General features: G+C 49.4%; 1 protein-coding gene across 12 annotated transcripts in view; it reads right to left on the bottom strand.

The window, feature by feature from the left end:
- The window catches only part of CUX1 (cut like homeobox 1), a 468,245-nt gene that overhangs the window by 94,908 nt on the left and 350,225 nt on the right, over nucleotides 1-23,112 (bottom strand). For 10 of the 12 annotated variants that reach the window (XM_054656168.2, XM_003949225.6, XM_063814895.1 and 7 more), the window contains exons 10-11: nucleotides 19,254-19,358; nucleotides 11,085-11,273 (exon numbers count right to left, since the gene is read on the bottom strand). In XM_054656168.2, the coding sequence (XP_054512143.1) occupies nucleotides 11,085-11,273; nucleotides 19,254-19,358 (294 nt within the window). The remainder of the gene's footprint in view (nucleotides 1-11,084; nucleotides 11,274-19,253; nucleotides 19,359-23,112) is intronic. The other 2 variants (XM_054656169.2, XM_063814896.1) reach the window with 1 other exon arrangement.

The following is a 23,112-nucleotide window of genomic DNA, read 5'->3' as shown; positions in this document are numbered from 1 at the left end:
GACGGACTTCACCGACGGCATTCACTGCGGAACAGCCAGCTGTGCCTGAGAGGGGAAGCCAGCCCTTGAGAATGGAGTCAACGGTGCTGGGGCCATCTTTTGTCCCTCACGCTCCTGGCCTGCCCAGTGTGAGTGCGTGCCCAGGCACGGCAACGTGTGTAGGGATGCTGTAAGGTTGTAACGTACAACTTAGCAAAAGCAGAATGAAGGCTGGGTGTGGTGACTCATGCCTGTAATTCCAGCACTTTGGGAGGCTGAGGTGGGAGGACTGCCTGAGCCCAGGAGTTGGAGGGTGCAGTGAGCTATGATTGTGCTGCTGCACTCCAGCCTGGGTGACAGAGTGAGGAGTGGAGACCCTACCTCTTTTGAAAAAAAAAAAAAAAAAAAAAAAAAAGCATCCCCCCCCACCCAAAAAAAAGAAGGAAGAATCTTTGCAGAGGTGAAAAGCAGAGGAGGAAAAGTGTACTTTGTAGGAAGTGCCATGAAACAGCAAACAGGAGGACAGGAGGAGAGGCTTTCCTGGTGTCTGAAAAGCAGCGTGTGGTTTTAAACAAAATATATTAGGCTGAGGGACTCATACAGCTGGTTGTCAACACCTTTGGGAGGACCTCTGCTAACGAGAGACACAGCCCTTTTGTATTGAGAGTAGGCATCAAATAGGCATCAGGGCAAAGGCCTTTCCACTCCTGAACCCCTGGATGCTGGGGTTTTAGGAGCAGGGGCCTGTTCAGTCGAGTGCTTGGTGGCTTCCCTGACAGCCAGCTGGTCTGAGTCCTGCGGGGAGGGCCCTGACCGAGATGCTGCTCCCTCGCAGGGGCCTAGGGGAGGGATGGCACATTTCCAAAGTACGGTGACGCTCCAGTGGGCTCCAGAAAGGTCTGTGAGCTCACTGGGGATTGATGTGGCCTGTTTCCTTTTTTTCCTTTTTAATCCTTTTTTTTTTTTTTTTTTGGTGGAGACGGACTCTCGCTCTGTTGCCTAGGCTGGAGTGCAGTAGCGTGATATTGGCTTGGCTCACTGCAACCTCCGCCTCCCAAGTTCAAGCAATTTTCCTGCCTTAGCCTCCCCAGTAGCTGAGATTACAGGCATGCATCACCACTCCTGGCTACTTTTTTTGTGTGTTTTTAGTAGAGACGGGGTTTTGTCATGTTGGCCAGGCTGGTCTCGAACTCCCGACCCCAGGTGACCCTCTCGCCTCAGCTTCCCAAAGTGATGGGATTACAGGTGTGAGCCACCCCACCCAACCTGATGTGGCCGTTTCTGCCCACAGCTCTGCAGGGCTTTCTTGTGAGAGGAGCCATTGCTGTGGGGTGGTCGTAGGGGGTGCTTTCTTCTCTGAAAGTGTTTTTGGACTAGTTTGCTTTTGATCTTTTCTAAAGGGAGCTCCTTGGAGGAAATGAGGCAACTCTACATAAAACAAGAACGTGGAGGGGCGGTGCCGGGAGGGTGTTCTGGCCATTCAGCATGTTTCCAAGCTAGAGGTGAACAATTGTCATTTCCGGTAACTTCCCCTCTACAGGGTTTCTAGGTATTATGCTTCTTGTTCTTCTTCTTCTTTTTTTTTTTTAAAAAGGGACAGGATCTTGCTCTGTCACCCAGGCTGGAGTGCAGTGGTGCGATCATAGCTCACTACAGCCTCCAACTCCTGGGCTCAAGCGATCCTCCTGCCTCAGCCTCCTGAGTAGCTGGAACTACAGATGCACATCACCACACCCGGTTATTTTTTAAGAGAGGGGGTCTTGCTATGTTGCCCAGGCTGGTCTCAAACTCCTGAGCTCAAGTGATTCTCCCACTTCAGCCTCCCAAAGTGTTAGAATTACAGGCGTGAGCCACCATGCCCGTAGGTGCCCTTGACTAGCCATGGCTAAGACCACAGTTTAAAGCCAACTGAGAACATTCTAGACTTTGGGGAGGAGATGGCACCATCCAAATCCCAACCTGCCCGATGTTTTAAAAATTCAGGGCTGGGCGCGGTGGCTCACGCCTGTAATCCCAGCACTTTGGGAGGCCAAGGCGGGTGGATCATGAGGTCAGGAGATTGAGACCATCCTGGCTAACATGGTGAAACCCCGTCTCTACTAAAAAAAAAAAAAAAATACAAAAAATTAGCCGGGTGTGGTCTAAATTTAGCGTGCATAAACGTGGTCATATCCAGAGAATAGGAGCCGGCTGGGAATAAGGCAGACAGAGGGAGGAGCACACAGAGGGTCTCAGAGCCTGGCATGGCACAGACCAAGAAGGCCGACGGCCTGAGCCTGGAACTCGAGTCTGTCACTTTTGACCTGGGTGCCTATGGACAAGTTAATAAACTTCTCATCTGTAAAATGGGAATAACAGCAATTACTCAAGGGTTTGCACAAAGCAAAGAACCAGTGCAGATGTTGGCAACTCTGGGCCCTCAACAGTGGGACTCTTTTTTTTTTAAAAGTTATTTTGCAGTGACGAGGTCACACTATGTTGCCCAGGCTGGTCTTGAACTCCTGGGCTCAAGTGATCCTCCTGCTTTGGCCTCTCAAAGTGCCGAGATTCCAGGTTCCTGGCCTTGATATTGGGACTCTTAGCACTGCTAAGTCCCATTACAGTTTCTGTCCAGGGGCACGGCTGCAGGTCTTCTTTGAAGGCCTGTGATTGGCCCTAATTGGAAGGTTTTAGGAGTGGAATCCATGTATAATCATGCACCGCATAACGCTTTGGTCAACAAAGGCTGCCTAAGTCCCATAAGAGTCTTTTTTTTTTTTGAGATGGAGTCTCGCTCTGTTGCCCAGGCTGGAGTGCAGTGGCACGATCTCGGCTCACTGCAACCTCTGCCTCCCAGGTTCAAGCAATTCTCTTGCCTCAGCTTCCCAAGTAGCTAGGATTATAGGCGCCTGCAAAATGTCTGGCTAATTTTTCTATTTTTAGTAGAGATGAGGTTTCACAATGTTGGCCAGGCTGGTCTTGAACTCCTAACACTAGGTGATCCACTCGCCTCGGCCTCCCAAAGTGCGGGATTATAGGCGTGTGCCACCACGCCTGGCCTGAGTCCCGTAAGATTCTAATGGAACATACAGAGAAAGCTGACATACGGCCCTTTATAAAGGCACTGCAGATCAAGCAAGGGAAATGACTAATGCTCAGTAATGGTGCTGGGCCATTTGGTTTTCTGTATGAAAAATAGGCATAAATTAAAAAAAATATATATATATACTATCTAGGTTTGTGCAAGTACACACTATGATTGCACAACAACGCATTCACCTATTGACGCATTTCTCAGAACACAGCCTCATTGTTAAGTGACACACGACTGTATTTTAGTTGGCCGTGAGTTTTGCTGAGAGCTAAACAGCTTCCGTTGAGGGTTCTGCCATCTACCTAGGGGCAGTTGAACTAGGAAGTCCCCAAGATCTCTTCTGTAAACCTTCTATGACGTTTTCTGTCTTGGGCAGACAAGCTGGATGGAGCCTAGGGGAGGCTGCTTGGCGGAGCGCCTGTAACCTGGTCCCATGGATGTCTCCATTCTAGTGACCCTGCTGTGAGTGCCACATCTCAAAACCTGCAGACGCAGGGCTCCCATTGGCTTCCAATGCTGAAAATGCCCAGTGTGGAAAAAAGACTAACTGTCCTCAGTGCGGTTTTTCGATCAGAAACTCCTTGTTGGGTTCCCAGAAAGCCTGGTTTCGAAGACTCTGACCCTGGGACGGGCGACAGGCATGCCAGTTTCTCAATGTCTCTGAAGACGCACTCCTCCTGTCAGGTCACGCTACCGCTGGCTGCGTGGTATGCTAGACCTGCGCTTATTCCTAGCATTTCATACGCTATCTGATTTCATGATTGCAAAACTTTTGCAGATGGGTCTGACTACCCAAAGAAAGAAAAAAATCTCTGGGGTCCTACAGTGCAGATCTTGACAGAGCTGAGGCCGGTCCTACGTGCCTGCAGGGAGGAAGTGAGACGCCGGAGAGGCCAGGATGAGCCGGAGGCTCTTTGCAAACCTAGGCTCCAGAGTCCGACAGATCCTGGCTCCACCACGTACTTGCAGGGTGAACCAAGATAAGACTCAACATCTTGGGTCAGGTGTGGTAGCTCGCTTGAGCATAGGAGTTCAAGATAAGCATGACAACATAGCAAGACCCCGTCTCTACCAAAAAAAAAAAAAAAAAAAAAAAAACAACCCAAAACATTAGCTGGGTGTGTTAGCATGTGCCGGCAGTCCCAGCTACTCAGGAGGCTGGGGCAGGAGGATCACTTGAGTCTGGGAGGTGGAGGCTCCAGTGAGCCGTGATGGTGCCACTCCACCCCAGGCAAAAGAGTGAGACCCTGTCTCTAAATATATAAATAAATCAACCAATCAACCAACCAACCAACCCACCCACCCAGACTTGACTTCTCCAAGCCTCAGTTTCCTTATCTATAAAATGGGGATCGTGTTTATATGTTACAGTGCTTTGATGAGGATTAAAAAAATATTGGGTACTTAGAGCTTAGTACAGTGTGGGCACATGGCAAAGTGCTCTGTAAATGGTGGTTAGCACTGTTACTGTCCTTGTTACTACAATTACTACATCCCTGCTAGGTGGGGTTGAATCTGGCTACATTGGATCTGAAGAGAGTCTCTGGTTCTGTTTCTCCAGGGGCTCTGTTCGTGAAGGTCTGCGGATCTCAGCCTGTCACCTCCCAGGGTCCCCGCTATTCTGTAGCAGAGCCACAGAGAAAGAGCACATGTGCCCTGGAGTGGCTCCCGCTGTCAAGGGTAACTTCATGTCCAAGGCTGTGGAAAGAGAATCTGGGAACTGGTCATCTTCCTGAAAAATGCACTTGTCTGGCTGGGTGCAGTGAGTCATGCCTTGAATCCCAGCACTTTGGGAGGCCAAGGCAGGAGGATTGCTTGAGCCTAGGAGTTCAAGACCAGCAGGGGCAACATAGAGAGACCCTGTCTCTACAAAAATTTAAAAATTAACTGGGTGTGGTGGTGCACACCTGTAGTTCCAGCTACTTGGGAGGCTAAAGTGGGAGGATCACTTGAGCCCTGGAGGTTGAGGCTGCAGTGAATTATGATCACGCCACTGTACTCCATCCTGGGGCAAAAAAGCAAGATCCTGTCTTTAAAAATAAAATAAAATAAAATGCATGAATCTAAGGAACACACGTGGGCTTTACACAGACAGGTAAGAAAAGGCCAAGTGTCAGAGACCTGGCTGCCAACCTGGTCCTACCCTGGCTGACTGTGACCTTGGATAACCTTAGCCTGTTTGGGCCTCACGTTTCTCATCTGAAGAATGGGGAGATTCAGAATGAATATGGGTTTTCAAAGGACAGTGGTGAGATGTAGGATGATCAAGTGCCAATCAAACACGCCTGTTGTAATAATACGATGGAAAAGATACATGGAGCCCACATGGCTCCAGAAACCTAGCTGGTGCTCCCCAGCTGGGTCCTGAAATGCCAGAAGAATTGTCTATTTGAAGCTCTTAAAAGCCTGGCTAAGACTTAAATGATAATAAACTTTACAATGCCAACTATTTTGGCTTTAGCAAATTAGGTGTTCAATCTATAAACTATGTCTATCTACTGCAGGGCATGGTGGTTCACGCCTGTAACCCCAGCACTAGGGGAGACTGAGGTGGGAGGATCACTTGAGCCCAGGAGTTCGACACCAGCCTGGGCAACATAGCAAGACCCCGTCTCTACAAAAGATATAAAAATTCACTGGGTGTGGTGGCGTGTGCCTGTAGTCCCGACTACTTGGGAGGCTGAGGTGGGAGGATTCCTTGAGCCAGGGAGGTCGAGGCTACAGTGAGCTATGATGGTGCCACTGCACTCCAGCCTGGGCAACAGAGTGAGACCCTGTCTCAAAAAAACAGCAAAGGGGCCTCTGGCAGGTCTGACTAAGGCAGAGACCCAGGGAAAGGTCATGTCTTCCAGGTTGCACAGCCAGTGGTCAAGGTGACAATATCTCTTTTCCATAAAATTCTGACCGTGGGGGCAGAGTGGCATCTGCAGTGCAGATAAATGGGGCCAGGCTCCACATGGTGCTGTCTGACTGGCTCAGGTTAGAGTTGGTGTGGGAGTCTTCGGTCTCACGGGGACCCCCTGGCCCAGGGCAGGGGTCTGAGGCACAGACCCTTAGCTGACACTGCATCTCTGGGGTCCAGGCCTGGGCAGCATGCACCTCCTCTTCTACTGGACAAGGACTCTCCATAGATAAGGACATGTGTCTCCATGGTTCCTCAGGCAGAGGCAGCAGGCATGGAGATTTAGGTTCTGCTGATGCTGGGAGTTGGGGAGGAGCCCAAGGATACTGTGGACTCTGGATGGTGAGTCCAAATCTCCAAAGCAATGGGGTGGGTGCTGTGTATGCTCCAATGATCCTCTCTCCCCAGCCTCCCAGGTAGCTGGGACAACGGGCATGTGCCACCACTCTGGCTCATTAAAAAAAAAAAATTAAGAGATGGGGCTGGGCGCAATGGCTCACGCCTGTAATCCCAGCACTCTGGGAGGCTGAGGCAGGCAGATGACCTGAGGTCAGGAGCTCGTGACCGGCCTGGCCAACATGGTGAAACCCTGTCTCTACTAAAAATACAAAAAATTAGCTGGTCTTGAACTCCTGGGGTCCGAGAATGCAAGATGAAAAGAGAGACACCCAAGGCCAGAGGGACGGTTTTATACCACCTCTTTTATACCACCTCAGTGCCCCGAGGGACACAGCATCATCCCATAGTGTCTCCATGGGACCCATCAGAACCCCATGAGGTGGGGTGAGGGGTGGGGAAAGAGAAGCAGTTTGGAAAAGACCCCTAGGTGATTCTAACGCATGTGACCATCCACCCAGTGGGAAGCACTGATCTTTAACGCATCTCTAGAAAAATATAATTTCTCCTTCTGGGAGACTGGTGTTCTTTTAGTTAGCCTTTCTTATAAATATCTATTTTAAATCGAAGCTATTGGTAGCATTATCTTCTGTGCTGTAGCAAGTACAGTGCAGTTGACTAGCTAATTATACTGCTTCTATATTAAAGCATTCCAACAGAAGACCACAGAATAGAGAGTTATCAAAAAGCAGCCTTGTCACGGCGGTCGGGCTATTTCATTAATTGCAAAAACAGTTCTTCTTTACAAGTGGCACTATGCTTAAGCACTTGTCAGATTAGGCAGGAGGAAACATCTTCCACTTTTGCGTCTGTTTCCATGCCTAATTAAAGGTTAGCGATGTCCCATGACACACGTGGATAGCGGGGCGCTTATGGGGAGCTTTGCTTGAAAAAGTAGAGCCCTGGACAGGACAGACTCGAAGATGTGCAGCTGTCTGGTATCCTTGTGAAATAACAAATCAAATTTGAGGGAAGAGGAGAAATCTCAGTGGCAGAAAGATGGAGAATTTCAATGGGTTAGAGAAAGAAAACCAATTAGTCAGTCCTCCAATATATCCAACTACAGAAAGTATCATTGGAAAGTATGGGTGGAAACAACTCAGTGAACTCAGGACAAAAGATTCTGCCCAATAAGCCTTCTGCTTATGGGAAATGCCCTCTCCCCAAGTGACTGTCACCAAACACCCTGGCACATGTCTCAAAGATCAAGGACCTGCTGCCAAGTGTTCATGGGAAAACCACCTGCAACTCCAAACAGCTGAGCCCAGAGCTGGGAGCTTGGAGCCTTCTCTCCCAAACAGCAACCTGATTCAAGGCCCCATCGTGCGTCCGAGGGTCCCCCGTAAGACATGAAAGAGGGGAAGGGGACAGGAAGAAGAAAGAAAGAAAGCAGCTCCGTGGTAAGTAAAGGTGAGTTCTTTGAGTAGCCAAGACTGCGGGGGCAGGGTTCCCCATGGCAAAAGCATCAGGTTGCCAATCTGCCAAGTCTTATTCATAAAAATATTTTCCTAATAATTGTATTCCTTTAGGTTATCTTTGAGGCTATACATTATACACATTAGGAAAAACAAAAAGCCCTCAGAACGTATCTCATTCAATTAACCTTATTCCTTTGGGGTGAGAGGAAACCCTGGTTTGGTGAAGTCAGATGCTTTCTGCATGTGGGTTTCGTATCAGGACAATCTGGCAACAAGGAGTTAAGATAATTAAAATCAGAAGTCTTGTTACTAGAAGATATGTTTTGATTATTAGATTAGATGAAGATAAGGTAGCAATGATTTTGGAAGAAGTATCGCTGAATTGTTTCATTAACTGCACGGTATTAAACAATTCCCCCAAGATACGGATAACGAACATTAATTTGCAAAACCGCGTTTCATTTTTTTGTGAAGGCAAACATTGAAACCTTAACTGATTTGGAAGAAATTGCTCTATAATAAAAAATGTGAGGTCTACAGCTTTGCTCTCTTGTAGCTGGTGTGTATCTGAGTCACGCCCTTTAACTCGACAATGGAGAGAAAGGCAAATTATCTCATCATAATGCCGTTGCTGGGGTCAGAAATGGCTGTAACATGAGAAAATGAGATTAAATGTAGAAATAAAAACTGAATCCTGGTACTCATTGGGTAAGCTGATGAGAGAGGAAGAAACGGCGGTGACAAAATAAATGACCCGGTTCGCGGTGGTTCACACCTGCAATCCCAGCATTTGGGAGGCGGAGGCAGGTGGATCACCTGAGATCGGGAATTTGAGACCAGCCTGACCAACATGGAGAAATCCCATCTCTACTAAAAATACAAAATTATCCAGAAGTGGTGGCTCATGCCTGTAATCCCAGCTACTCAGGAGGCAGAGGCAGGAGAATCACTTGAACCTGGGAGGCAGAGGTTGCAGTGAGTGGAGATGGCACCATCGCACCCTAGCCTGGGCAACAGAATGAAATTCCGTCTCAAATAAAATAAAATAAAATAAAATAAAATTAAATTAAATTAAATTAAATTAAATTTAAAAAAAAAACGACCTGGCTGAGGACAGACGGAACCAGGTTTCAACCATTTCCCCAAAGTCGGCAGGACTGTCTCCTCCAAGGGACCCGGCGCTGGGCAGTTCTCAGTGAATGGGTGAAATTCACCCCAAAGAGGCAGAAGAAAGGAGTGAGGGAGGGTCGTGGGAGCCATCAGCACAGGCAATAGATTGCTGGAAACTTAGTCTTGGCATAAATTTGGTCATGTGTCAAAAAGAAAATTTCAATTAAAAAAAAAAAAAAAAAAGACATTGGGCCAGGTGCAGCGGCTCATGCCTATAATCCCAAAGTGTTTTGGGAGCCGAGGTGGGAGAATTGCTTGAGCCCAGGCGTCCCAGACCAGCCTGGGGAACACAGCGAAATCCCATCTCCACAAAAAATTAAAAAACTAGCTGGGTGTGGTGGGGCATGTCTTTGGTCCCAGGGTCCCAGTTACTTGGGAGGCTGAGGCAAGGAGAATCGCTTGAGCCCGAGACTTCGAGGTTGCCGTGAACTATGATCCTGTCACTGCACTCCAGTCTGGGCAAGTGAGTGAGACTCCGTTTCCAAAAAAAAAAAAAAAAAAGGCAGTGGCTCACGCCTGTAATCCCAGCACTTTGGGAGGCCGAGGCTGGTGATCACCTGAGGTCAGGAGTTTGAGACTAGACTGGCCAACACGGTGAAACCCCACCTCTACTAAAAATATAAAAGTTAGTCTGGCATGGTGGCGCATGCCTGTAGTTCAGTTACTCAGGAGGCTGAGGCAGGAGAATTGCTTGAATCCAGGAGGCGGAGGTTGCAGTGAGCCAAGACTGCGCCATTGCATTCCAGTCTCGGCGACAAAAGCGAAAATCCGTCTCAAAAACAACAACAACAAAACACAATGGATCTAAGTACATCCTAGGACTACTTCATACCAGAAAAGGTTTCCTTTAAATGTTCACAATGAACCCTGACCCACTTTATTCATACAATGAATATACTTTACAGCCACTCATTCCCTCACCCACCCAACATGGAGGTACCGGGTTGGGGAAGGAATGGGCCTGAACGGGCAGCCCCCGGGCAGAGCAGGGAACCCCCGGCCTGGGGCTGAAGCCCTGCCCTGAAGGTCCTGCCTTCTTCGCTGTCAAGACAGACAACTCCGAGAGTCTCCCCTGGCTCTGAAGCCTGTGAATCAAGGGTCCCAGGACCCTCTTCAAATTACACTTGCTTCAACGGATCATAAATATCTAAAGTATAATCATTACTTTATAATATGTGGAAAAAGCTCTGGGTTCTGCGTCTGGGATAGAAATTTATGGAAAAGCCAAGAGTGCCTAGTGGGAGGGAGCCTGGACTGAAGCAGCACCTGGACAGGGGCCACTGAGGGAAAAGGTGCTTGGACAAGAGAATGTCCCTTAGAAGGTCAGATGTGACTTCCATGGACCTCTGGGGTTTCATTTGGCTCATGCACCGGAAGTGCTGGAGTTATAGTACACCAGCTCCTCCTGTAGGGGTATCCTCAGAAAGCTAGGATGCCCTGCAAAACTCAGTTAAAGAGCCGGGCGCAGAGGCTCAGACCTGTAATCTCAGCACTTTGGCAACCTGAGGTGGACAGATCACCTGAGGTCAGGAGCTCAAGACCAGCCTGGCCAATGTGGCGAAACCCCATCTCTACTAAAAATACAAAAATTAGCTGGGTGTGGTGGCAGGCGCCTGTAGTCCCAGCTACTCAGGAGGCTGAGGCAGGAGAATCGCTTGAACCTGGGAGGTGGAGGTTGCTGTGAGCCGAGATCACGCCATTGCACTCCAGCTTGTGTTACAAGAATGAAACTCTGTCTCAAAAATAAATGAATGAATAAATAAATAAACAAATAAGCCGGGCATGGTGATGCACGCCTGTGATCCCAGCTACATGGGAGGCTGAGGCAGGAGAATCACTTGAACCTGGGAGGCGGAGGCTGCAGTGAGCCGAGATCGCACCACCGTGCTCCAGCCTGGGCAACAGAGCAAGACTCCGACTCCAAAAAAAAAGAGGGAAATGCTGTTTACACAAGGGCTGATGCCAGGGTTCAACATCCAGTCTCCCTGCCATGGACTCCGGGACCCTGCTTGGTGCTACTTTACAGAGGTTCAAGGTTGCCACACTTGCTATCAAGTCCAGAAAGGCAGAGGGTGTGTGTGTGCGCGTGTGTCCAGCCATCTGCCCTGCCTCCTCGGGCCACCCCCGGGCCCCGCAGCCCCCTTACTTTGAGTGTGCTGTTTTTGGCGCTCAGCTGCTGCTCAAGCTGCGAGATCTGGCTGGCCGAATTCTCCCGCAGCTTGGTGAGGCTGGCCTGGAGTCTCTGCACGTCCTCCACCAGCTGTGCGATCTCCCGCTCCTTGGCGGCCAACTCAACTTCTAGGCTGGAGCGGGTCAGCACCTCTATGGCCTGCTCCTGGGGAGGAGAAAAGAGATGACAAAACTGCGCTGGCCTTGAGGCAGGTGCTCGAGGCTACCTGTGCTGGCAACTGAGACAGAAGCTGCACAGATGTCAGTGTGTGGATGGTGATGGCAGGATGTCACTTCTTGCCCTTGCTTGCACTTCCCCTATGCCACCTTCCTCCCCCTGTGGTTAGCTGCCACCTCGATTCATTCACTGGACAAATATGTACTGAGTGCCTACCATGTACCAACCATATAGCAGTGAATCAAAGAAAGTCCAGGCTGGGTGCAATGGCTCACGCCTGTAACCCCAGCACTTTGGGAGGCCAAGGTGGGTGGATGACCTTAGGTCAGGAGGTCATGACCAGCCTGGCCAACATGGTGAAACCCTATCTCTACTAAAAATACAAAAATTAGCTGGGCTAATTATAGGCGCGTGGTGGTGGCCTGTAATCCCAGCTACTCGGGAGGCTGAGCAGGAGAATCACTTGAACTCGGGAGAAGAAGGTTGCGCTGAGCTGAGATTATACCACTGCACTTCAGCCTGGGCAACGGAATGAGACCCTGTCTCAAAAAAACAAAAAAAAACAGGAGAAAAGTCCCTGTCTTCCCAGGGCTTACAGCCCAGCAGGGATGCGGCAGGATGAGTGAGATGCAGAAAATACACTTATTAGTAATGAAAAGTATGCGGGGTGACCACTGTCAAAGGAGACTTAAAACAGAGGCCACAGAGTCAGAGCTGAGATGCAGGGGGTTTAGTAAGATGGCCAGGAAAAGACTCACTGAGATGGTGATGTGTGAGCAGAGACCTGGAGGAGGAGGAGGTGGGGAGGGGCTGCTGAGCGCTGGGGAAGAGGGAAGAGTGCTCCAGGCAGGGGAACAGCAGAGTGGGTGGCTCAGAGGAGGAAGCCTCCCTCCAGTGCTCCCAAACCACCGAGATTTTCCACCACAAGGTGGGATTCAAGGTCCTTGAGATTCACTGTTAAATTACCCGGAAGCTGAGATATTGTCTGACAAATTGAAAACTCTGTATCAGCATTTTCTTTTTCTTTTCTTTTTTTTTTTTTGAGATAGAGTTTTGGTCTGTCGCCCAGGCTGGAGTGCAGTGGCGCGATCTCGGCTCACTGTAACCTCCGTCTCCTGCGTTCAAGCAATTCTCCTGCCTCAGCCTCCTAAGTAGCTGGGATTACAGGTGGGCACCACCACACTTGGCTCATTTTTGTATTTTTAGTAGAGATGGGGTTTCACTATGTTGGCCAGGCTGGTCTCGAACTCCTGACCTCAAGTGATCCACCCACCTTGGCCTCCCAAAGTGCTGGGATTATAGGCATGAGCCACCGTGCCCGGCCAGTATTTTATTTAATAAAAGAATTAAAAGATGTGGAAAATGTATATTTGGTGTTCCTTTGTTGAAGAACTCTTAGGATAATTGATGTGAAAAAAACCTGGCTACCCACCCCTTAACCTCACTAAATGCTCATTGTGGAAAATACGCAAAATAGAAAAAAGCTAAGGTATTAAAAAAAAAAAAGGAAAAAGTCAAATCTGTAATTCTACTTCTCAATGACTCAAGTAGTACTTTTTTCAACCTTTAAAAGTAATCATGGGGCCAGGTGCTGTGGCTCACACCTGTAATCCAAGCACTTTGGGAGGCAGAGGTGGGTGGATCACCCGAGCTCAAGAGTTCGAGACCAGCTTGGGCCACATGGCGAAAACCCATCTCTACAAAAAAATACAAAAATTAGCAAGGCATTGTGGTGCATGCCTATAGTCCCAGCTACTCAGGAGGCTGGGGCGGGAGGATCGCTTGAGCTTGAGGAGGTTGAGGCTGCAGTGGGCCATGATTGCACCACTGACCTCCAGCCTGGGTGACAGAGCGACTCTGTGTCAAAGCAAAAAAAAAAAAAAAAAAAAAAAAAGGAATCCTGGCTCCTGAAAGATTCTGAAATATTTTCTGCAGGGCAGATGCAATTCTGGGTATGACAGACGGGGACAGGGGTGGAGAGGGCAGAGCTGCATGGTGTCCATGACAGCCGAATCCTGGGGGCAGCTCATGCTGTAACACAGAAAGCCACTGTCCTTGCCGCTGTGCCCCCTCTGAAGTGCTCAGTTTCACGTCCTGATCTTGCTTGTATTGTGGGGAAAGGGTGGCACCGTGGCCCCAGCTGGCAGGTACAGCTGGGCCATCCCATGCACCGTGTGCTCACCACGGATTTTCAAATTTAGGGACAGGCAGGCATTCACTCAGGGAAATAATGTTTCATATCTCCCTCGGGGAAAATGAGGCCTTTACCATTTAAGTCTGTAAAGTTTTGTGTGCAAAGAGGGTATTCCTTCCTGCTTCTTTGATTTGTATGAGGTTGTAAAAGAGGTGTTTCGGTTCTCCTGACCTCTGACAGCTGTGTGCGTGGCCCTGGGGGGCTGGAGCGAGCATCTCCTGTTGGCTTATTTACCAGGCACAGGCTGTCCAGGCCCGTTCTGTGCAGCGTGAGCTGCAGGGATCGTTGCCAATTTGCAAACTGTTGCTGGTGCACAGTGAGGCAATTACAGAAATCGAGAATAAGTGTTTAGAAACTTTTATAGCGATTCGGCATTTCGGTGACATTTTAAATGTCTTTTATATAAAACGATCAGTCTGCCACAGACTGGAAATTTAAAAAACAAAACAAAACTGTCCATCACAGGGAGTCTGGAAAGCACCGCTCTGAATAATGCCGGGCAGGGCCAACGTCACGAGCCCTCCAGGGTAGGAGGACCAGGACAGCGGCACGTGGGGCTGAGCCACAGGAGGGGGGAATGGGTGGGCCTCGGGAGGGCTGGCGGGACCTTGTCGGAAGGAAAGGGGGCTCCATCTCAGGGTGGGTGCCGGGGAAGGGCGGAGGACATGCAGGCAGGTGCAGAGGCTGGCAGGAGTGTGGGGCAGGGCTGGAGGAGTGACGGCTGCCAGGGGTGGCCAGAGGCGCCTGGACATGTGGTGGCAGCCCTGGGGAGTCCCTGCCAGCTCTGGAGCAAGGAGGGGACATGGCAGAAGTGACATGTAGGGAGGTCAGTCTGGGCACAGGTTGAATCATGCTATATCACGTCTTCATCTTAATCTTCCACCCTGAGGGGTGCTGGCCATAGACACTGATTAAAGGGCTTTTACGAAAAGGGTCAGTAAAACCAGCCAAGGGAATGTGGGTTTTACAAGGCGCAAGTCAAAGTGAATGTATCTGGGACAGGTGCTTCTAGTGACACAGGTCAAAGGTGTGGATTTCAGTGCTGTCCCTGGACCCTGAGTGGGGACCGGGCAGCGGGTGGTCGAGGGCTCAACTCCTGCGCCCGGCTGGGCATGGCCACAAGAGCTTGGCCACACTGGCCAACTCCCAGCAACTCAAGCCACAAACTCCTCCTTCATAAAACAGCAAAAATCATCGCTGTCTCGCATGAACTAAATGAGGTGAAAATGAACCCCAAAGCAGTAAGACCTTGGAAATGACACAGACATGACCATCCTCCCTCTATCTGTTTTTTTTGTTTTTGTTTTTTGAGATGGAGTCTTGCTCTGTCACCCAGGCTGGAGTGCAGTGGTGTCATGTCAGCTCACTGCAACCTCCCCCTCCCAGGTTCAAGCGATTCTCCTGTCTCAGCCTCCTGAGTAGTTGGGATTACAGGCACATGCCACCATGCCTGGCAAAGGCAAATTTTTATAGTTTTAGTAGAGATGGGATTTTGCCGTTTTGGCCAGGCTGGTCTCGAACTTCTGACCTTGTGATCCGCCTGCCTTGGCCTCCCAAAGTGCTGGGATTATGGGTGTGAGCCACTGCGCCTGGCCCATCCTTCCTTTATCTGAAACTGTGGCTCACTCCATCTCAACACAGTGGGCACTCCCAGTTGTCCTGTCACAAGGACATAAGGGAGAATGAAGAAAGAAACAGAGAAGGGCTTGGGGAGCAATCCAGGGGGCCTGGACGAGAAGCAGCGGCCTGTCAGTCCATAGGGTGATGGCTGGGAGAGACATGGGCAAAAGCTAGAGAGGAAATCAGAGAGAGGAAGAGGTGGCCTTCAAAGCTTTAGGGAGGCTGGGTGCGGTGGCTCACGCCTGTAATCCCAGCACTTTGGGAGGCTGAGGTGGGCAGATCACCTGAGGTCAGGAGTTTGAGACCAGCCTGACCAACATGGTGAAACTCCATCTCTAGCAAAAATACAAAAACTAGCCAGGTATGGTGGCGCACACCTGTAATCCCAGCTATTCAGAAGGCTGACACAGGAGAATTGGTTAAACCCAGGAGTGGAGGTTGCAGTGAGCCCAGATTGCGCCACTGCACTCCACCCTGGGTGACAGAGCGGGGCTACGTCTCACTAAAAAACAAACAAACAAACCAACAAAACTATGCAAAGCCCGGCATGGCTGCAAACTTGGGCCAGCAGCTCACTCAGTGACCGCTCACCTTCTAGAATCGGAGATTCCACTGGGATACCCAATGGATGGGTTTTGGCCTTTGCTAGATCTACAGACTCCACCGTTTCTCTGCTGCATTCTGCCAGCCAAGCCCAACAGACCATTTTTCCGCTGGCCCAGTTTCCTATGTTTGCTCCCCAACTGGCTGAAGCTGGAACCCACTGGCTATGTGGGAATACATGCCCGCAGGGAGCCCCACGGGGCTGCTCTGGGGAGACTGAACCGGTGCCATGTAAACACGGCACTTAACCGATGATGAAGTGTTTAAGCGCCCCTAGGATCCACAACGGACTCTACCTGCAAAAACATTCATTTCCTTCTGAAATGTTTTGGTTGCTGCAGTCCAGGATAGTGCCAGAATTCTTTTCAACCAAAACACTGAGCTCAGGGGCCCCGTGTAGACACATCAGAATGGACGACTTCCTTTGCAGAATGAAGCAGGACCCCAGGGGCCAGGGGAAGCCGCTGACCCTGTCCTGAAGGCTGCCTCCCACCCTAGCCATGGTGCTGGATCCAGTTTGTCTAAACTTAGAGGAAGGAACTGTAACAGAGCCAAGGGGACATTCAGTTAAAATTAAGTTCCAGAGTCCATGAAGTATGAAGGACGTGATGGCCTGCTCAATGCAAATCTTTTCTCTACATCCAGGAACACTTCAATCATATCTTTTTTTGTTTTGTTTTGTTTTGAGATGGAGCCTTGCTGTCGCCCAGGCTGGAATGCAGTGGCACGATCTCACTGCACAACGTCTGTCTCCCAGGTTCAAGCGATTCTCCTACCTCAGCCTCCTGAGTAGCTGGGATTATAGGCGCCCACCATCACGCCCAGCTAATTCTTCTATTTTTAGTAGAGACAGGTTCTCGCCATATTGGCCAGGCTGGTCTCAAACTCCTGACCTCAGGTGATCTGCCCGCCTCGGCCTCCCAAAGTGCTAGGATTACAGGTGTGTGCCACCACACCCAGTCTCATATTTACTTTTTTGGAGACAGGGTTTCTCTCTGTTGCCCAGGTTGGAGCACAGTGGCACAATCATAACTCACTGCAGCCTCTGCCTCTTGGGTTCAAGCAATTCTCCTGCCTCGGCCTCCTGAGTAGCTGGGACTACAGGCACATACCACCATGCCCAGCTAATTTTAAAATTTTTGTAGAGATGGGGTCTCGATATTTTGCCCTGGCCGGTCTCAAACTCCTGGCCTCAAGTGATCCTCCTGCTTCAGCTTCCCAAAGGGCTGGGATTACAGGTGTGAGCCACTGCGCCCAGCAACAAATGTTTTAATTAATGTTAATTTTAAAAAGAAGGCTAAAATCTTTTCTTAGAAGGGAGTCTTAATACCTTGATCTAGATTCATTCCTGGGGAATAATTTAAAAGCCACAGTCTGGGGTGCCAGAACGCCCAATTCAGGTCTTAGCTCAGCCATTAGATTGACTGTGCTTTGGCAAAAGGTGTTTACATTCATGGAGGTTTTGTTTCTCCATCTATATAAAAAAATAGGGCCGGGAATGATGACTCATGCTTGTAATCTCAGCACTTTGGGAGGTGGATAACCTGAGAACAGGAGTTCAAGACCTGGGAGGCTGAGGCGGGAGGATCGCTTGAGCCCAGGTCAAGGCTACAGCGAGCCATGATCACTCCACTGCATTCCAGCCTGGGTGACCGAGTGAGATCCCGCAGTGGCTCATGCCTGTAACCCCAGCACTTTGGGAGGTGGATAACCTGAGGACAGGAGTTCAAGACCAGCCTGGGCAATGTGGCAAAACCCCATCTCTACAAATAATACAAAAATTAGCTGGGCGTGGTGGTATGCGCCTGCAGCTCCAGCTAGTTGGGAGGCTGAGGCACGAGAATTGCTTGAACCCGGGAGGTGGAGGTGGAGGTTGCAGTGAGCTGAGATCACGCCACTACACTCCAGCCTGGGCGACAGAGGAAGACTCTCTCTCAAAAAAAAGAAATAACGGTATTCTGTTTCACAGATTGGGTGGAAATAATGATTGTCAATGATTGAATTTATTACAAGAGCAAGTTCGTCTGATGAGACTGTACTTTCTGCAACCAGCCTCATCTTACTCCTTATGGTTCTTCGGGTGTCCACTACAAGCCCTAGCATACGGCAAGGGCTTGACGGAGTCACTGTTGGATAAAAGGACTCCTACAACTGATAGGTACTCATTGTAACCTTAGGATGAGGGCTCCATAGAGCGGCCTTGTGATCACTTAATTCCTATTTTACACATGGGAAAACTGAGGTTTGTAAGTGAACTAGTGATGAAATTATGTGCTAGAAATTGAGGGATCAGGCTAGGCGTGGTGGCTCATGCCTGTAATCCCAGCACTCTGGGAGGCTGAGGCAGGAGGATCACTTAAGTCCAGGAGTTTGAGACCAGCCTGGGCAACACGACAAAACCTAGTCCCTATAAAAAAATACCAAAATCAGCCAGGCGTGGTGGTGTGCGCCTGCAGTCCCAGCTACTCGGGAGGTTGAGCTGGGAGGATCCCTTGAGCCTGGGAGGTGGAGGCTGCAGTGAGCCAAGACTGTGCCACTGCACTCCAGCCTGGGCAACAGAGAGAGACCTTGTCTTAGAAAAAAAAAGAAAAAAAAAAAAAAAAACAACCCAAAACTGAGGGATCAGAGATAATGGTGCCAACTACAACTAGAATTACTGCTAAGGTTTACTTAGTCTTATTACATGTCCAGCTTTGCTCTAAGTTAAGAATTACTGCTAAGGTTTACTTAGTCTTATTACATGTCCAGCTTTGCTCTAAGTTATTTGCTCATAATAACTTTCGCATCAACCCCCCAGTTTACAGGCGGGGAAACGGAGACTCAGGGACGTTAAGCTCCTTTGTCCCCATCACCAGACTGCTGAGCTGGGGTCTGCACCGGGGGCTATGGCTCCAACACCCAAGGTCTTAGCTCCTACGCTGTTCCTTGTCCCTATACAGCATTGAAAGAGAGTCTGGAAACCCATAGTTCAAAGCCACCTTGATCGAGCTGGGAATGTTTGGGCTAAGAGCCATTTGCGCTAATTTCAGAAAAAGCAAGCTGCAAAAAAGTGGTAGATACCCACTCTTCCTGCTCTATAAACTCGGTGCAGAATGTTATTTTATTACCTCTCTGCCCGCCCACCCCTACCCTCCCAGCTCATCCTGAACTGTTCCTCATCTTGGAAGGGCACAGCGGAAACCCTCAATTTCTCCGTGTCATTCTGGAGAGGCTCCTGGTTCGGGTCTGCACCCGCACGCCAGCAATCACACCCCAGGCCTGGCTGGGGCATCGTGACTGTGTCTGTAACTGTGTCTGCGTAGCCTCCACCTTGGCCCTGGGTGGATGCCACGCTAGCCTCAGCCCGCCCACGCACAGTTAGCAAAGCTCTTCCTTCGACTTTAACAAGCTTTGGCCCCCAATTGGTCAAAGCAAACCCCACCGAGAAAGCAGTACTGATTAAAACGTGATTCCCAAAAAGAGATGTTGAAAACAAAAAGGAGCAAGCGGCTGTAACTCGAAGGTGCAGAGGCCAGGCGGGGACAGTCCCCCACGGGGCCGGGGCTACCCACCACGTCTGGTGCCTTCTGGATCTGTGAGGCCAGCTGGAGGGAGTGATTGGCCGATGAGAGCTGTTCCCTTAAGGTCTCCGCCTCTCTCTGAGCCACCTCTGCCCTCTGAAGGAAATGAAAAGGGGTGAAAGAGAAAGTACATTCAGTTTAACAACTGACAATTATTACAAGAACATTCATCAATTCATGCCTGACTGACTATAATTGATTTTCCTAAACACTCAACCTAATAAATGCTAGGAAAAAAAACACAGAATGTGATGGATTTTTATTTTAAACAGTACAAGGAAGAAATAATTGAGCGATTATGACAGTAATTTAACGCTAGGAGCAAAGGAATCCCCTGCTGATACTAATACTCCGGCCCACTGAATTTCCCAGACTGAATAAATACAAGTGGAAATCGAGTCTTTTGATTCAATTTCTTTCTATTCTCATAGACCAAGAAGATTTTATTGCGGGATTACTCCTGGGAGTAATTCTCACGGGTAAACAGTGAATTAAAGACACTTTGGCCATTCTCTTCCTAAAAACACGCACAAACAATGTTGTGGTTGTTTTTCTTCAGCAAGGATTTCCATAAACGTACAGGATGTAAATGCCACTGCTTTTGTAAAGGCCGGGCTTATTTCAACATATTTAACCCTTCACTGGACAAAGTGTTTTGAATGCTGATCCTGGCATTTTCAGCCAACCAGGCCAATCCGAGGACGTAGGCAGGAGGACAGCATAGACCAGTGCTGGGGGCTGCGGGACAAATGAGTGGACTTTTCCATCATTTGCCTGCAATTCCTGAACAAGGAAACCACCACCCCCAGAGAGCAGATGGGGATTTCCCACTGGATGACGAGGACAGGTCACCCCAGTGCCCGCCACCCGACAGGGTGTCTGGGAAAAGACATACCATGGCAAGTTACCCAAACTCACTGAGCTGCTGCCTACCCGTCTGGAAAATGGGAACACGGTCCCTAGCCATGGAAGTGCCCAGGACACACAACTCAGGCAGAGGTCGTTTGTGAATGGCCTTGTGCCGGCTTAATACTTAGGACTGAGGCACAGTTCTAAGACAGGTGGGAGATGGTGGCGAATGACATGGGACACGTGGGCTGAGGTGAAAGTTCTGCTTCTTCCTCCCAGACTTACATTCCACTGCTAGAAACATTCAATCAGAAAAGCCTGGCCAAAGGCTGGGCATGGTGGCTCACACCTGTAATCCTGGCACTTTGGGAAGCCGAGGTGGGTGGATCATGTGAGGTCAGGATTTCGAGACCAGCCTGGCCAACATGGTGAAACCATATCTCTACTAAAAATACAAAAAATTGGCTGGGTACGGTGTCTCACGCCTATAATCCCAGCACTTTGGGAGACTGAAGTGGGCAGATCACCTGAGGTCGGGAGTTTGAGACCAGCCTGACCAATGTGGAGAAACCTCGTCTCTACTAAAAACACAAAATGAGCTGGGCTTGGTGGCACATGCCTGTAATCCCAGCTACTCGGGAGACTGAGGCAGAAGAATCGCTTGAACCCAGGAGGTGGAGGTTTGCGGTGAGCAGAGATCACGCCATTGCACTCCAGCCTGGGCAACAAGAGCAAAACTACATCTCAAAAAAAGAAAAGAAAAGAAAAGAAAAGAAAAGAAAAGAAAAGAAAAGCCTGGCCAAGCAGCGTCTCCGTCGTGTGTTTTATTTTGTGGCATGGCAGCGTGTGGCTAACAATGGCTGAGAAAGGACTCAGAAAGACAAACAAGAAGTTGGCCTGCTCTGGAACTGGCTGATTAATCTAGTTCTAGGAGGAGTGGCTTTGGCAGCTTTAAGCAATTCTGTGGCAACAGCATTGAATCTATTTGCCCTGCATACAGACAAATTAGGATTTTTTTTTTTTTTTTTTTTTGAGACAGAGCCTCGCTCTGTTGCCTAGGCTGGAGTGCAGTGGCATGATCTTGGCTCACTGCAGCCTCCACCTCCTGGGTTCAAGCGATTCTCCTGCCTCAGCCTCCTGAGTAGCTGGAATTACAGGTGCCCACCATGCCTGGCTAATTTTTGTGTTTTGAGTAGAGATGGGGTTTCACATGTTGGCCAGGCTGGTATCGAACTCCTGACCTCAGATGATCTGCCTGCCTCGGCCTCCCAAAGTGCTGGGATTACAGGCATGAGCCACGGCGCCCAGCCAATTTAGGATATTTCTAATGGCAGTTCCGTCCGCCCAGGGCGGTGCTGGTGGCCGCCTGCCTTGCCTCTCCAGGAGCTCTTGGAATTACATTCAGTTGAATTCATGTGATGCCTGGGTGGGTCTGTCTAGGCCCAAGCAGGTCACGTCTGTCACTATCTCTCGTCCACACTGAATCTAGAACCAGCCATCAGGAAGGTGGCAAGGTGACCTGTATGTCCAGGACTGGTTCATGCTAATTAATCAACTGTTTTTTTTTTTTTTTTTTAATTTCCTGAGATGGAATCTCATTCTGTCACCCAGGCTGGAGTGCAGTGGTGCGATCTCAGTTAACTGCAACCTCCGCCTCCCGGGTTCAAGCGATTCTCCTGCCTCAGCCTCCCGAGTAGCTAGGATTACAGACACACAATGCCACAACCGACTCATTTTTATATTTTTTGTAGAGACGGGGTTTTGCCACGCTGGCCAGGCTGGTCTTGAACTCCAGACCTCAGGTGATCCGTGCCTTGGCCTCCCAAAGAGCTGGGATTACAGGTGTGAGCCACTGCATCCGACCTAATCAACTATTAAGACTACAGAAAAATGTCCTCTTCAACAAAAAAGATTTTTCCCAGTTTATTTCCAGATGTGTCATGCCAAGTGTTTCTGATGATCACGTCAAATCACAGAAGAGCTTACGCCTCCCTTGCTGGTCAGTTCAACTCTTGGGCAGAAAATATCTAAGACTCTGCCTGGAATAAGATGTATTTGGAGATATTTCTCCTGGTCTCTTGGGCTAGAAAACCTATTTCTTAGCCTAGTGGAGAAGTTGTTCTGGTGGCAGCCAAGGAGGTGGCCTCACCACCCTGACTTGTAACACTGGCTCTGAAGTGTTCTGGAACGGCCAGTGCTGGGGAAGTCCCGGGCATCCGGTTACAAGGTGTCCCCGGGAGCCTACATGGTCTCAAGCAGGCATTTAGCCGTTCAGAGCGGATACCATCTCATCACAGGGTGATGGTTCACAAAAGAAGGGATCTAGCTGTTGATGATTTCAATTTCTGACTGCATAATTTCTTTCTTTCTTTTCTTTTCTTTCTTTTCTTTTTTTTTTTTTTGATACAGAGTCTCACCCTGTTGCCCAGGCTGGAGTGCAGCGGTATGATTTTGGCTCACTGCAACCTCCACCTCCCAGGATCAAGTGATTCTCCCACCTCAGCCTCCTGAGTAGCTGGGATTACAGATGCCCGCCATCACGCCCAGCTAATTTTTGTATTTTTAGTAGAGACAGGGTTTCACCATGTTGGCCAGGCTGGTCTTGAACTCCTGACCTCAAGTGATCCACCTGCCTCGGCCTCCCAAAGTGCTGGGATTACAGGTGTGAGCCACCGCACCCGGCCTGATTGCATAATTTCTGTGGAGCATTTGCACTTGCAATCAGTTTCCAAGTTCACGGACAGTCTCTCTGTGGCCCATCTGTTGGCGGTCACGGTGGTCAGACTTCTATCACTTTTGGCTTGCCTTCGTTACTTTCATGCAACTTTCTGATCACGTAGTTATTCAGGATTTCTGTCCTGAGGGCGTCGAAAAAAAATACAAAACTCACAAAATGAAGCGTTGAGGTGGTTTGTGTGGTGAGATCCACGAAACAGGAGAATTCAAACTAAAAACAGGCCTAATGGCAGTGAAAGGAAGGAACAGGGAAACAGACACTGAT

This window comes from Pan troglodytes, chromosome 6 (genome assembly GCF_028858775.2).
Source record: "Pan troglodytes isolate AG18354 chromosome 6, NHGRI_mPanTro3-v2.0_pri, whole genome shotgun sequence".
In the NCBI taxonomy this organism is placed as follows: domain Eukaryota; kingdom Metazoa; phylum Chordata; class Mammalia; order Primates; family Hominidae; genus Pan; species Pan troglodytes.
This window is presented reverse-complemented; position numbering and strand designations above follow the sequence as displayed.